Source organism: Jaculus jaculus, chromosome 1 (assembly GCF_020740685.1).
Source record: "Jaculus jaculus isolate mJacJac1 chromosome 1, mJacJac1.mat.Y.cur, whole genome shotgun sequence".
In the NCBI taxonomy this organism is placed as follows: Eukaryota; Metazoa; Chordata; class Mammalia; order Rodentia; family Dipodidae; genus Jaculus; species Jaculus jaculus.
In genome coordinates this window covers 108,114,788-108,131,019 of record NC_059102.1, presented here as the reverse complement: position 1 = coordinate 108,131,019, position 16,232 = coordinate 108,114,788, and the positions used below count along the sequence as shown (strand labels likewise).

At 44.8% G+C, this 16,232-nt stretch overlaps 1 protein-coding gene across 2 annotated transcripts in view; it reads right to left on the bottom strand.

Moving 5' to 3' along the window:
• Nucleotides 1-16,232, bottom strand: part of Tmod1 (tropomodulin 1) — a 103,668-nt gene that overhangs the window by 57,291 nt on the left and 30,145 nt on the right. The window contains exon 3 of one of the 2 annotated variants that reach the window (XM_004658304.2): nucleotides 614-770. The exons of the other annotated variant lie outside the window; for it this stretch is intronic. Within the exon in view, the coding sequence (XP_004658361.2) occupies nucleotides 614-770 (157 nt within the window). The remainder of the gene's footprint in view (nucleotides 1-613; nucleotides 771-16,232) is intronic. 2 annotated transcript variants of the gene reach the window in all.

Genomic DNA, 16,232 nt, shown 5'->3' with positions numbered 1-16,232 from the left:
AAATCTGAGGGAGCAAAACTCAAACTATGGGTCAATTCATTTCCTTGCTGCTCCCCAAGCCCCACCATGGGGCAGAGACCAAGGTAAGCATGATATAAAAGAAGGCAAGGGAGGGCCTTGAAGCAGGGGATAGTCAGGGAGGACCTCCCTGTTCTTCTGGAGACTTCTAGATGGCTTTTCTGGAGCAGAGAGTCTTGACAGAAGAGAAGAAGGAAGATATCATTGCCAGGAAGCAGGAGAGAAAGTTTAGAGAAAGAAAAGAGAATTAGGGTGACGTCCCTTATTTAGAGACATCTGTCCTGATGCCACTATTAGTAGTTTCTTCTTGTCCTCAAAATTATTTAGATCTGAATGAAAAATAATCAAGACACCCTAGTTAAAGAGGACTTAGGGAGACGTTTCACTGGGCTCAGTGAATCTCCTCAGTCGATCTGAAAACTGACTAAGTGCACACCATGCATGATGGTCCTGGAGTTGGGATTATTTCCTGGCCAGGAGGGAAGCATGACAAGGAGGCTCATGCACAATTGGCCCAACACGGGGTCCAGTACACAGACAGTCCTTTGCGATGCCGGAGGAAAGACGTGCGCATGAGAGCTGTGGTGTTTAGTACCTCGTTTCTCCCCTGTGTAGGGGACCAGGTCTTCTCGGTCCTTAAACTCCTTGGCTTGCTTTTCCAAGTGATCCAAGAGCTCCTCTCTTTTAAAGGGGCCTGTGGGCGCCTTGGTGGTCTGATCCTTCTGCCTCAGGCCTGCAGGCAGCAGTGCATTCTATAGTGGAGGTGGTGGGGCCGGACAGAGAGGAGAGAGAGAGGGAGAGGGAGAGGAAAAAAAGAGAGTGGTCAGCTGCTGAAGACCTGAAATTCTCCAGAAACACATCATAGACCAGCAGAGGCCTCAGAACTGGTGGACCCAGCCATGTCCCTCCTTTTCCATGCAAGGAATCAGAAAACCCAAAGAGGGACAGGAACTTGCTCAAGGTCACACATCAGACAAGTGGCAGAGAGAGGCTGGGGTTCAGGTCCCTGGATGCTTTCGTCCTTGCCTATAATGTCCTTAAAGACATGGGACCTGGGGCCAGGGCTGCTGACCCATGCTGAGTACTAATGGATACTTGGAACATGTCTTGAGTGGTTAAGTCGGATTAATTTGGTGCTCAGATGCACAATGATAATTACAGCAATGACATATTAAGTAGTTAGGGAGAGAACCTGAGGGGGTCTTGGAAGGGCCTTGGATATAAAATTCAAGAGTAAGTAGGCAGACTCCCCAACAAGCAGGAGACAGACCTGGTAGAACCATGTGACGCACACCCAGCCAGGAGCCCCTATGGTCACACTTGTGGGACTTGTAGCCTCTGGTGGGTCTGTGTTTATGACACATTGGTTGTTAAATATTTTGAACGTCGCCCCTGGAGATGAGTTTCTCAAGAAAGACAGCATCAACCAATTGCTGCATTCTTTTCTTCAGACATGGGCTTCTAGGTGTGGGATCACTACCAAAGCAGACTCTCAATTAGGGTGCATTTTAATCACCCAAATGGGTTTCACTTTAATTTAACCCCTAGGCACCTTGAAGAGTCAAAAATGTTGGGTGGCCCATCGATCACATGCAGGGAGATAGCAACAAACGTGGCGGTGAACTGAAACACATCATGACAGAAATCCAGAGGCTACAGAGAACTCAACACTAAAGACAAATGGCTAACACACCCAAGGCTCAGGAAGTGTTGCAGGAGAGTGGGAGATTGTAAGAGGTATAGGGTGGGTAGCAATATCCTAAGGCATAACCTCTTCCCTAGAAACTACCAGAGGCCTCATTACCCTACAGTGAATACCAAGGACCCTACTGAGGAGGGCCTTCACAACTGGTGATGGGGGTGAGGGGATGTGTGTATGTATGTATGTATGTATGTATGTATGTATGTATGTATGTATATATGTACATACACACACACACATATTTTAAAAGTGAAAAAAAATTGGATAGAATGGCTCAGTCACTAAAGTGAGGCCTTACAAGCACAGGGACCTGAATTCAAACTCCAGTACTTATGTAAAATGCAGGGTGTGGTGGCACACATGCCTTCTAATCCCAGTGATAGGGAGGCAGAGATAGGTGGATCCCTGGAGTTCTCTAGCCAGCCAGTCTAGCGTATTTGGTGGACATTCAGGCCAAAGAGAGACCATGTCTCAAAGGAGATGGACTTCATACCTGAGGAACAACATACAAGATGGTCCTCTAGCCTCAACACCCGCCTACACACATATATGAATGCAAATACACACACGAACATGCAAAAAGAAAAGATGTTGAGAGGTGCAAGGATGCTTAGAGACCAGCTAGTGCACCCTCCTTTCAAGGGGAAACTGAGGCCTAGAGCAAGGAAAGACTTGCCCAAGGAAGTTCTTACTTAAGCTTGAAGATTTTCAGGGGTAGATTAAGAACTAATCCAAGGGTCCTTCCTCAAATTTGAGGGAGAGACAGACTTCAGAGTTAGAGGCAGGTGCTGTGATGCTATACACCAAATTGACTAAATTGGAGTCATTCCATCTCACATACTGGTCTCAAGATGATTGTGTCCCACCACTCACTCACTCTCCAAATTCTGTTCTGAAGCCACCTCCAGGAGGGGGATAAGAGACACATGGGAACGGCCCACCCAGAGCTTGGGAGAGACCATACTGGTCGATGATCTTGGAGTTCTCATGAGATGTTTTCTCATTGTCTAATGCCTGGCTGTTTGAATAAGTGTAAGACTTCTGGATGAGGAGAGCAGGGTGGGCCCCACCTTGGGTAAGTAGGGTCTACAGTGTGCAAGCTAGGGGTAAGGGGCTGGGATGCATTCTAACAATGTAGGCCAGACGTCAGCAGACATTGCCAGCTGGAGCATCACATGAGAGGAGGACTCGAAGGTCAAGAAGCAAGCCTGGACTGATTACAAATGATACCATAGAGCTCCCGGATTTCCTTAGATAGCAGTTCTCAGACAAAGCTCACCATGATGGGAAGGACAGGCAGTGCTTCCAGGTGAGCCACACAGTTCTGCAGGCAGGTCGGGGTCACGTGGCACTTCTTATGGCTAGCCGTATGTGTGTGTGTGTGTGTGTGTGTGTATTCCTGTCCCATGGTAGAGCTTTGCTTCCTGTGGTGGGAGGGGGCGAGGGCACACCTAGCTGCCCTGAAGATGTCCATATGTGGTATCCATAGGGGGTGACCTGGCTGCTTTGTGACACGTCTGTGCTTCACGGTTGAGCCCAAGCCCTGAATTAGAGTAATGATGTTGGCCTCAGGCCCCTCATCTCGTGTGCAGTGCTTTCCAAGGCTGCAGAAGGTAATAAAGGACAGTGGCTCTTTTATAAACTTGTTGGGAAAACGAAGTTATTATGAAAGAGTGCTTGACACTGATATATTAAATACTCCAAAGTGATTACTTATACTCTTGTTATATAATCAGATAAGACACACTTAAGCAAGAGGCCAGTTAGCCAAATATGTGGGTAACAGGATACACATCATCCAAATGTATTGAAGAACTGAAAACCCCCAATTAATCACTGAAAGTAAATCCTTAGTGGTTCCCTTAAGGGATTTCAGCATAATAAAGGATTTTGTTATCCTTTAAAAAAACAGAACAAAACAGGGTCTCATTATATAGCCCAGGCTGGTCTCAAACTTATCTTCCTTCTGCCTCAGCCTCTTCAATGCTAGGATTACAGGTGTGCATCATTAAGCCAGCCTATCACAGGGGGATTTGATGGCAGTAAGGGGCCAGGGCACATTCTAGCACCCCAAAATCTCAGTATTGTGATGGAAAGAAATTTCCCTTCCAAGTACTAATCAGGCCCAACCCTAGCTTAGCTTCCAAGATCAGATGAGGTCAGGCACATTCAGTAGATTGATGGAAAGTAATCTATGAAGTTGGAAAAGGATTTGCAAAATCACCTCACTTCTCATCTTCCTGGCAGAGGCCAATGATTTAACTAAAGCAGAGCTTCTCAGCCTCAGCCATCAGCATGCTGAGGGAGATCTGTCCTCGTCCTGGGGATGGCCCTGTGCAGCGGAGATTGCTTAGCAACCTCTCTGGTCTTCTCTTCATCCCACAGATGGCAATAACACCATACCTCCACTTGTGACACCAAAATTGCCCAAATGTCCTCTAAGAGATGACACTGTCTCTGACTGAGAATCACTGCCTTAAACTGACGGCATGTAGTAGGACAATAAATGTTTTAAAGTGTCTAAAAATATTACTAATATGTTAAGTCATGGCCTGAATTTATTTTAAAAATCTATTGAAAGAGGTTGATTGTTAAAAGAATCAATAATGTGGGCTGAAGAGATGGCTTAGTGGTTAAAGTGTTTGCCTGAGAAGCCTAAGGGCTCATGTTCAAGTCTCCAGATCCCACATAAGCCAGACTCACAATGATGCAAGTGTGCAAGGTCACACGTGTGCACAAAGGGGTACATGCATCTAGAGTTCGATCACAGTGGCTGGATGCCCTGGCATGCCATTTCTCTCTCTCCCTCCCTCCCTTTCTCTCTCTCTTGCATGCATGTGCATAGAAAAAAAGGCCAGTCTGTTGGGCTTGCCTCAAAAAAACAAAAATGCCACTGGGCATTGTGGCACCTGCTTTTAATCCCAGCACTTGGGAGGCAGAGGTAGGAATATCACTGTGAATTCAAGGCCAGCCTAGGACTACAGAGTGAGTTCCAGGTCATACTGGGCTAGAGTGAGACCCTACCTTAAAACAACAACAACAAAAAATTCAGTCTTTTCTAATAACTCTTAGCTTAACAACTTTTGAAGTAAATTATGAGTATGTCAGGCTCATTAGGCGTTACCTTATTTTCTTTCCATTAAAGGATATATTTAACAAAATATAATTTTCCATTAAAATGAAAGAGAGGTGCATTTTTGTTTGGTTTTGTTTTTTTCAAGGTAGGGTCTCACTCTAGACCAGGTTGACCTGGAACTCACCTTATAGGCCTAGGCTGTTCTCAAACTCACAGTGACCCTCCTACCTCTGCCTCCTGAGTGCTGGGATTAAAGGCATGCATCACCGTGCCCGGTGAGAGTTGTGTATTTTTAAACTCTTGGTTATTTATCACTTCAACTTGTTTTCAAAAGCAGCATATGACCTCATACAGCATATAAATATTAACTCAAAGTGGATCAAAGACGTAAATGTAAGCGCTAAAACGATGAAATGCTAAGAGGAAAGCATAGGCATAAATCTTTGTGACTCTGGGTTAGGCAATGGTTTCTTAGATATGATACAAAAACAATAAGCAACAAAAGAAAAAATAGATGCATTGGACAGGCGCCATTAAAATTGAAAACATTTGTGCTCCAAAGGATACTAGTAAAAGGACAGATGGGGGAAATGCTTGTAAATCACGTATCTGATAAGAGTTCACTATCCAGAATGCATACATTTCTCTTAGGATTCAGTAATATAAAGCAAACGACCCAATTTAAAACTGCACGAAGGATCTGTTTCTTCAAAGAACATGTAACAATCCCAATCAGCTGATGCCCGTCATCCCAGGAGGGGATCTGAATTTGAGGCTAGCCTGGGCTGCACAGCAAGATTCTATCTCAAAAAAGAAAAGCAAAACACAATGTGCCCTCCCCAAGATGTCCAGTGAGCATATGAAAGGATGCTCAATACCACTGGGCATCAGGGACATGCAAATAAGCCCAGACGAGATAACACCTCACAGCCACCAGTTGGCTGTAACAAAACATATAACAGGGCTGCAGAGATGGCTTAGCAGTTAAGGTGTTTGCCTGCAAAGCCAAGGACCTTGGTTCAGTTCACCAGGAACCACCATGTAAGCCAGATACCCAAGGTGGTGCATGTGTCTGGAGTTCCTTTGCAATGGTTGGAGGCCCTGGTGTGCCCATTCTCTCTCTCTCTCAAATAAATAAAACATAAATAAAATATTTGAAAAAAAGTACAGATAATAGCCAAGTGTTGGCAAGTGTGGTGGAACTGGAACTTCTTCACTTAAGTTAGTAGGCATGACAAATGACACGGCCCCTTTGGACCTCATTCTGGCAGTTTCTGAAAAAGTTAAATGTAGTCAACCATATAACCATATAACCCAGATATTGCAATTGTAGGTGGACAATAATTTTAAAACATAGGTTCATCCCATAGCAGCAATATTCATAGTAGCCAAAAGTATAAATAAATCAAATGTCCATCAATTGATGGATAAACAAATGTGGTAGATTTATACAACTGAATACTATTTGTCTATGAAAAGGACAAGTAAAGTATTATACCGTGAATGAACCTTGAAAACATTATGTTAAGCGAAAGAAGCCAGATACGAAAGGCCACATATTATATTATATTATATTATATTATATTATATTAGGCTTTTATTTATATGACATGTTCAGAATAGTCAAATCTAGAGATAGGAAGTATATTGATGGTTACTCCAGGGGTGGTACTGGAGACTAAACTGTGTCCCCCGCCCCAAAATCATACTCTGAAGCCCTAACCTCGTACATGACTTTATTTGGAAATAAGAACTATAAGGAGGTAGTGAAGGACCAATGAGGCCACAGAACAGATCTCTGATCCAACAGGATTAGTGTTAAAGAGCAGATACCACAGAACTTGCTGAGTAAGCCTCTTTAGCCACCTGCCTTGAGAGGACACAGTGAGAAGGCAGCTGACCCAAGCCTGGAAGAGATCTGCCCACAGAATCCTACCCTGTCAGATGCCAGGTGGGGGCTTCCCAGCCTCCAGAGCTGTGAGGAAATAAGTTTCTCAAGCTTACGTCCTTAGTCCATGGTGTATTATTACAGCAGCTAAGACAGCTGTGGAACTTGGGGAGATAGGCAGTCAGTTCCTTTCTGAGGTGATGAAAACATTCTAAGGCTGACTATGGCGAGGGTTGTACTACACTGTAAATATTCTTTAAACACTGAAGTTACTTAAAATGGAGACATCGGTGGCATGCAAATTCTGTCTCAAAAAAGGCTATTCATATCTTTTTTAGATGACAGGTATTACCTATGAAAGAATGATCAAAATGGCCAAAGCAACAGTTAAACTAGGAAGTCATGAGAGCTGAGAAGGGAAGGCTCTTTTTTTTTTTTTTAAATTTTTTATTTATTTATTTGAGAGCGACAGACACAGAGAGAAAGACAGATAGAGGGAGAGAGAGAATGGGCGCGCCAGGGCTTCCAGCCTCTGCAAACGAACTCCAGATGCGTGCGCCCCCTTGTGCATCTGGCTAACGTGGGACCTGGGGAACCAAGCCTCGAACCGGGGTCCTTAGGCTTCACAGGCAAGCATTTAACCACTAAGCCATCTCTCCAGCCCGGGAAGGCTCTTCTTATACCAGTGAACAGTAGTGATGCTGGGACTGGCCAGGCCAGACAGGCCTTTTTGTTTTTTGTTTGTTTGTTTTTGGTTTTCAAGGTAGGTTCTCACTCTAGCCCAGGCTGACCTGGAATTCACTATGTAGTCTCAGGGTGGTCTCGAACTCACAGCAATCCTTCTACCTCTGCCTCCCAAGTGTTGTTTTTTTTTTTTTTTATGGTGCAAACATTCTTTATGTTTTACAACAGTAAATGGAGCAAGAGAAGACATCAGCAATCGTTCGTGGGTTGGCATCCTCAGACACCATTGCGGCTCTCTGGAAGCAGGCCGATTTAAAATGCCACAGTGTCATGCTGTGCAGTATGCCTTGTGATAGACAGTTACTGTTAAAGAGCTAAATGGGTGAGAAAGCACTACATTAGATCACTCATAACGACTAGAACCCAAACCTGACCTCAGAGCCAGGTAGCCAACAAGTGGGGAAGAGGCCTTGCCACCATCTTGTTGGCTCTTACCAGGCAACTTTTGATAGCTGCCCATATGTAGAAATACATCTTTCATTCCTTTATTTTTATTCACTCAACAAACACCTACTGAAAATTATGTGCCCAGGAAGTACGGTAGGAGGTAGGGCCATGAACTGGTCAGATTCTCTGAGATAACAGAGTCAGGTGGTGAAGTGGGTGGTAAGGGTAATAGAACAGTCTCAATTACATGTGGTTCTTCCCTGGGCACATGGTGATCAGGGTCCTAAGGAGATCTACTCCACTGAATAGCCACACGTAATATGTCTCCAGGCTGGGCATCGCCTGTAGGGTTAGGCTTCCATGGTGCCTGTGGATGGTGGAACCATTTACCATCTAAGGGATTTGAATGCTATTCTCCAGTCTAAAAGTGTAACAGCTCTGCACAGGGAGTTCAGGGGAAAGCATCCATCTGGCTCCACCACAGCAGCCCTCGTTCTGCGTTAGGGGACCCTGTAGCTACATTGCTTGTCACCTGTACATCCTTATCCTTATTCCAAGGATAAGATAGCTTGGTTAAGGATGAGATCTGCTCTGGGCAAGAGCTTTGGATATGAGACTAAGCAAATCTTAGTATCTTTCTTTACGATTAGAAATTTGTTTATGGGGCTGGAGAGATGGCTTAGTGGTTAAGGTATGTGCCTGCAAAGCCCAAGGGCCCATGTTTGACTTTCCAGATCCTACGGAAGCCAGACACACAAAGGTGAGGCAATTGCACAAGGTGGGTCATGCACACAAGGTGGTACAAGTGTCTGGAGTTCAATTGCAGTAGCTGGAGACCCTGGCACACCAATTCTCTCTCTCTCTCATTAAAAAAGAAAAAGAAAGAAATTTACTTATGTAGAAAGGCAGTAACTAATGTCCAATGATCGCTTTACCCTCTGACAAGAAAGTTAGCGTGGGTTTGAAGGAGGGATTTCCTGATGTTCCCCTGATCTTCATCTAAAATTACAGCTTTGGGCTGGAGAGATGGCTTAGTGGTTAAGGGCTTGCCCGTGAAGCCTAAGGACCCCGGTTCGAGGCTCGGTTCCCCAGGACCCACGTTAGCCAGATGCACAAGGGGGCACACACGTCTGGAGTTTGTTTGCAGTGACTGGAAGCCCTGGCGCGCCCATTCTATCTCTCTCTCTCTCTCTCCCTATCTGCCTCTTTCTCTCTCTGTCACTCTCAAATAAATAAATAAAAATGAACAAAATTTTAAAAAATAAAATAAAATTACAGCTTTGAGACATTTGGAGTAGTGGCAATGGTGGGACACAGCTTTTGAGCCCTACACTCCCCAGCTCCAGAAAACTGTTCACGTGCAGGAATATGAATGATGTGATTTGACCTGCTAATTTTAATGTGAAATTTCTTGATTTAAAAATGCTGGTAATGGGACTAGAGGAACGGCTTAGTGGTTAAGGCACTTGCCTGCAAAGCCAGAGGACCCAGGTTTGATTCCCTAGGACCCACATAAGCCAGATACACAAGCTGGCACGTGTGTTTGGAGTTTGTTTGCAGCGGCTGGAGGCCCCGGAGGACCATTCTCTCTGTCTCTCTTTTTCTGCCTCTTTCTCTCTGACAAATGAAAATGAAATATTTAAATTACTGGCAATATAATCCAAGCATTTTCAAAACAATATCCTGGGCAGGTGAAACACATCTCCAAGCCAGACTCAGTGACTATAGGCTGCTGGGCTGCCACATCTGACCTAAAGTTCTCATCAGACTATCATTCTACATAAAGCAAGTCAAAACATTCATTCATCTCAACCGCAAGTCTTTACTGAGTGTTTTTCCCACTTCAGGAAGAAAGACATACATTCACGGGGTTTTTTGAGTTTTTATTTTAATTATAGAAGCACAGAGTTTAATATGTTCTTGGAAATAATCACAGGTGGAAAAAAGTAGGCCATGTTTCCTAGACTCCTTTACTTCTGTGGTTTATTTTAATTAATTAATTTTAAGACAAGACCTTAAACATCCTATGTAACTCAAGGTAGCCTCAGCTTTGCAACCCTCCTGCCCAGCCTCTCAGCGTTGCCATTACAGGTGTGCGCCACCACACCCAGCTTATTTCTATTTTCTTTTTTTTTTTTTTTTGGAATTGTGTTGTTATTGCTGTTACTGTTGTTATTATTATTTGTTTTTTTTAAATTAATTAATTAATTTATTTATTTATTTATTTGGGAGCGACAGACACAGAGAGAAAGACAGATAGAGGGAGAGAGAGAGAATGGGCACGCCAGGGCTTCCAGCCTCTGCAAACGAACTCCAGACGCGTGCGCCCCCTTGTGCATCTGGCTAACGTGGGACCTGGGGAACTGAGCCTTGAACCGGGGTCCTTAGGCTTCACAGGCAAGGACTTAACCGCTAAGCCATCTCTCTAGCCCTATTATTTGTTTTTTTGAGGTAGGGTCTCCCTCTAGCCCAGGCTGACCTGGATTTCACTATCTAGTCTCAGGGTGGCCTTAAACTCATGGCGATCTTCCTACCTCTGCCTCCCTTCACAAGTGCTGGCATTAAAGGCGTGCACCACTATGCCCGGCAAGTGGTTTTTTTTACAGACAGCATTTCATGTAGTCTAGACTGGCCTCAAACTTTCTGTGTAACTGATAACAACCTTGAGCTATTTTTTAAAAAAGATTTTTTTAATTACAGTCAGAAAGAGAGGGAGAGAGTGATAATGCATGCGCTAGGGCCTCCAGCCACTGCAAACGAACTCCAGATGCATGCGTCACCATGTGCATCTGGCTTATGTGGGACCTGGAGAATTGAACCTGGGTCCTTAGACTTCATAGGCAAGTGCCTTAACCATTAAGCCACCTCTCCAGCCCACAACCTTGAATTTTTGATCTTCTTGCCTTTACCTCCTGAATGCTGGGATTACAGGTGTGTGCTACCATGCCCAGTTTGTGTGGTGTTGGGAATAGAGCCCAGTGCATTCATGCCAGGCCAGCACTCTACCAACTAAGTTACATCCCTGGATATTTCTTTGTTTTTTTGCCTTTAAATGATGACTTCCTGTTAAGTAGTACAATAAAACTCTCGGGGGTTGGGAGACAGCTCGGTTGGTAAAGTGCTTGCCTTGCAAGCATGAGAACCTGAGCTTGAGCCCCAGAACTGACATAAATAAAATGCCAGGCATGGTGGTGTGGGTTTATAATCCCAGGACTGAGGAGGAAGAGATAAGCAAGGCCTTGGGCTCACTGGAAATCAATTTTAGCTTACTTGGTGAGTTCTAGGCTAGAGAGTGGCCTTGTCTCATTAAAAAAAAAAAAAAAATGTGGACATGGAGCTGGAGAGATGGCTCAGCAGTTTAGGCAGTTGCCTACAAAGCCTAATGACCCAGGTTTGATTCCCCAGCGCCCACATAAAGCCAGATGCACAAAGTGGTACATGCATCTGGAGTTCATTTGCAGTGGCTAAAGGCCCTGGGGTGCCTGTTCTCTCCCCCTCCCAACTCTCTCTCTCTCTCTTTCCTTGCAAATAAATAAATAAAAATATTAAAAAAAATTTTAAAGTTAGACATTGCCTGAGGAACAATACCTGGGGTTATTGCTCCTCAAACACACACACACACACACACACACACACACACACACACACACACACGTGAATGCATACACACATACACAAAACTCAGATGTGCAGACAGACAGGTTATCATCTTAGTTTGACTTTTACACCTCCATCCTGGCAGCTAGTCATCCAAATGGAAATTAACTATATCGTTAGGGGTCTCAGACTCTGCAAACAGGTACCCTTGAGTTATCATTGCTATAGATGGTGAAGGCTGGGTGAGAAGCCATGTTGGCAAGACCACTGTTGGCTTATAACATACGCATATATGTGAGTAATGAGCACATGTTGTACAAACAAGCTCATAGATTTCTGGAAACTCTGTTGCAAACTCTTAAGAGATCCCTTGGGCCGGTGGTTTCCTTTGGGGAAACTGAGACTTAGAAAACTGAAGTCACTTGCCAAAGTCACACAAGTCGGTAATTGAGCAGCTAGAGGCCTGAATTCATATCCAGATACCACGTTTTATAGCAAGCGTGCTTGGGGTCCTGTCCTTAGACTGGTGGCTAACCAAGCACAGCATGGCTTTTAGCCGATTCTTCACGGTAACAAAAATAAACGATTGTATTACTTTCTCCAAATAAACCAGCGAGGTCTAAAAACAAAAGAATGCACTGTGCCTCCTTAGTCTGGGCATCAAGAGTCCTGGAGTCCTGTGACTGAACCTCACTTGATGGAGCAGGTGGGGCAGCCTCTATGCTGGGTGCTGGGAAGATGGGTGAGGACTGATGAGGCCACACACTGGACTGACAGCCCAAGCAACCATGCCATCCCTCCTGTTTTTCCCTAGGGCTAGGTCCTGGAAACCAGGTGGGACCCTGTAGCCAGGTCTCCTTGCATGAGTCAGAATATGGGGTTTGCTCCTATCAAACTATTGGTGGTGATACAATGAGATTTGCTCTGAAAACTTAGATTTTAGTGACTTACTGAACCATATATATATCTGTATATCTAGATCTCTATCTCTCTATCTCTCTATCTATCTATCTTTCTATCTCTCTATATATAAAATTGCCAGGCAGTTATCTAGGTGCTTCTGATATAATCATATTTATATACATATGCATGTATGCACACATGTGCAAGCATTTGTATATAATTTTTGGTGCGTGTATATGAGTATGATATCTGTGTGTCATGTTCATTGGTGTGAGTGTGGGAGTGTAAATGCCAAAACGTGCATGTGGAGGTCAGAGGATAATGCCCAGGTGTGTCAGCCCTGGCTTTCCACGTCATTTGAGACAGGGTCTTCTCATAAGGGGTTCACCTCTCCTTTCTCCAGGTTAGCTGGCCCACAAGCTTCCAGCAGATTCTCCTGTCTTCACGTCCCTTCTTGCCCGTCGGCATGCTGAGACTGCAGCATCAGGCTTTATGTGGGTGGGGTCTGAGGATCCAAACTCAAATACTCATGCTTTCATGGCAAGTGCTTAATCCCCTGAGCCATCCCCTTAAAAAAAATATGTATAGGATGGGGAGAAGGCTCCATGGGTAAAGCACTGGCCACATGCGTGTGAGCGCCTGGATCATGTCCCTAACCCCAACATAAAGGCAGACACAGTAGCACAGGCATCTGTAGTTGCAGAACTCCTGCAGTAAGATGGGAGACAGAGACACAATCGCCCAGAAGCGCACAGGCCGGTTAGCCCAGGGAATGAAGCAGCGAACAAAGAGAGAACAGGGAGAAAGTGAGGATCAACACCTGAAGTTGTATTCCAACCTTTACTCCACATGTGTGCCATGGCCACACACACACAACCCCCAAAAGAGAAACCCTGTCATATGAAGCAGGATCAGAGTTGCAAGCTGAAGGCCTATGGTTCAATGAAATGTAGAACTTGGCTTTGGCTGTTGGGTCTAGAGAGTCTGAATGAACTGCCAATGTTTTTAAACCTGCACACAACATGCCAGACACCCAGCATCTCTCAGAAAGTTAGGTGGGCTGGTATTACTGAACCTGCATGCTCACACTGGCACCAACTGGTAGACCAGAAAAGCAAGTGTCCTTTAGACAAACCCTCACTGACCTCAGTCCTCACCACTCCGTCCTGTGTCTGCCTGATGCAGAGGCCAAGGTCAGTTAGTCGCTCTGCACCATTGGTGATGCTATTGCTTTCCTTCATGAAAGTTTAAGTGGCAAATAAGAAAAAAAAAAATTTTTTTGAAGCAGGGTCTCACTCTAGCTCAGGCTGACCTGGAACTCACTCTTTGGCCCAAGGTGGACTTAAATTCATGGCAATCCTCCTACCTCAGCCTCCCTAACGCTGGCATTAAAGGTGTGCACTATGGGGAGGGAGACTAGAAATGTTTAAGATGACCTAAGATGGCCACAGACCCTTCCCTCCTTCATTGACATTCTCTACCTGTAGCTGCGGGTCCTCAGCTTGTGGCCTGGAGGGCAGAAGGGGCTCAGAAAAGAGAGAGGGGATAGGCTGGGTGAGAAGTCAGGCTTAATCTGGAGTGACTTCTTTTGCAGAATGATCTGAGTTAAATAAGACAAAGTGTTAACATTTGTTCCATTTGAATTGTGGGAATATAGGTATAGTCTGCATTCTCCTGCATGTTACCAACAATGTCAAAATTGAAGGTAAGGTGCTCCGTGTCTCTGCTGGGGACCGGCACTGTACTGGGGGCACAGAGGGAGGCAGCAAGGAGAGGATGCTGGGAAGCCAGCATGGTGAGAAGAGTGAGGAGAGGCATGTGGAAGCAGGAGACAAGGGTCGCACAGAGACGTACTGCAGCCTGGCCTGACTCTGGGCCTCGCCCACCAGGCCCATCCCCAGCCCTGTGCACACTGGCCAGCAATGTTTCTAAGGATGAGAGTCTATTTTTAGAGGAGAGATTTATTTCTTTCCATTTCAACTGTTTACTTCTATCCTGGGCTTGCAATTCTGCCGGTTTGTGTTACAAGGAAGGACCACAGCCCATGGATCAAACTTGGCTGCTCCCAGGAGGACCAGGCGTGGTACCTTGCAAGACCCGAAGGGAAGGTTATACCGTTTTGTGCAGTCTGACCAGAATCCCAAGGTGTGACAGGAAGCCCCGGGTTTTTGCTCTGCCTCTGACATGTTGAGCCCTTTCCCCTCTCTCAGTTTTGGGGTCTTGCCATCATGACTATGTATTTCATCAGTACAATGGTTATAATAATACTCATAGGGTTGGTACAACTCTATGGTTTAGTGAAAGGCAGAAAGCACCAAGTGAAGGGCACGTGCCCAGGACAAACTCCATAGTCAGGGTCACCCCCTATCTTGTGTGCATATGGGGGTATGTGGAGGGGAAGCAGGGTTGATGACTCCTCCATGTCCTTGCAGCTCTGAGAAGCTCTAGGTTTGCTCCTCCATCATTTCTTCCTGCAATTCACGGTCCTTTGTTGTCAAAACCACTGGCATATGAACTGGCAAAGGCAGGATCTACCAGGACTGAGTCTATCATTTAACAGCTGTGGGATTCTCTGCCTGTCCTAGGCTATAGATTAGCATGGGCCCCAGCCCATGATGATCAATCACAGGTTCTTTGAGGAGACTTTATGAGATGTGGCATAGTGCCTAGCACGTGAGAGCATTGTGGTGAATAATCGTTGGTATTATATCAGAGAGCTTGTTGTTTCCCATTTCTGTGGTTGTGTTATGTTGCAGATTCCCAACAGGTGACTTTACTTAAAAAATATTTTATTTATTTATTTGAGAAAGAGAGAGACACAGAGAAAGAGGAAAGAGTGGGTATGGGTGCACCAGGGCCTCCTGCTACTGCAAACAAAGTCCAGGGGCATGCACCACTTGTGCATCTGGCTTTACGTGGGTATCAGATTGTTAGGCTTTACAAGCAAGTACCTTTAGCCACTGAGCCATTTCTCCAGACCCCAACAGCTGACTTTAAAATCAACTTTTAGGTTTCAATTACTTTCTAAGGTTGTATTATTCCTCCATCTTCTCTGCTGAAAATATGTTGATAATTTTAGTAGAAGAACTTTTGAAAACAAATCCATCTTTTCCTCAAAGCCTCATTAACAAGTGCTGCATAGAGTTACATTCTTTGTGTTGGTAGAATCTTAGTTGCTTTTTAAAAATAAGATTAAGTGCTGGAGAGATGGCTTAGCAGTTAAGCGCTTGCCTGTGAAGCCTAAGGACTCCGGTTCGAGGCTTGGTTCCCCAGGTCCCACGTTAGCCAGATGCACAAGGGGGCGCACGCGTCTGGAGTTCGTTTGCAAAGGCTGGAAGCCCTGGCGTGCCCATTCTCTCTCTCTCCCTCTATCTGTCTTTCTCTCTGTGTCTGTCGCTCTCAAATAAATAAATAAAAATTAAAAAAAATAAATAAATAAAAATAAGATTAATATTTATGATGAAAATAATTTCAGGGTTGGGGAGATGGCTCAGTGGTTAAAGAGGCTTGCTTGTGGGCTGGGAAAATGGCTTAGCAGTTAAGGTGTTTGCCTGCAAAGTCTAAGGACCCTGGTTCAATTCCCCAGGACCCACGAAAGCCACATGCACAAGGGGGCGCATTTGTCTGGAGTTCGTTTGCAGTTGCTAGAAGCCCTGGCATGCCCATTCTCTCTTTTTCTCTGCCTCTTCCTCTCTTTCTCTGTGTCTCTCTCAAATAAATAAATAAATAAATACTTTTTTAAAAAAAAGGTGCTTTCTTGCAAAGCCTGTAGGCCCAGGGTTCAATTCCCAGTACCCACTCTAAAGTCAGATGCACAGCATGGCATTTGATCTGAAGTTAATCTGCAGTGGCAGGAGGTCCTGGTACACCATACTCTCTCTAAAATAAGTAAAAATAAGTTAAAAAAAGAATTTCAA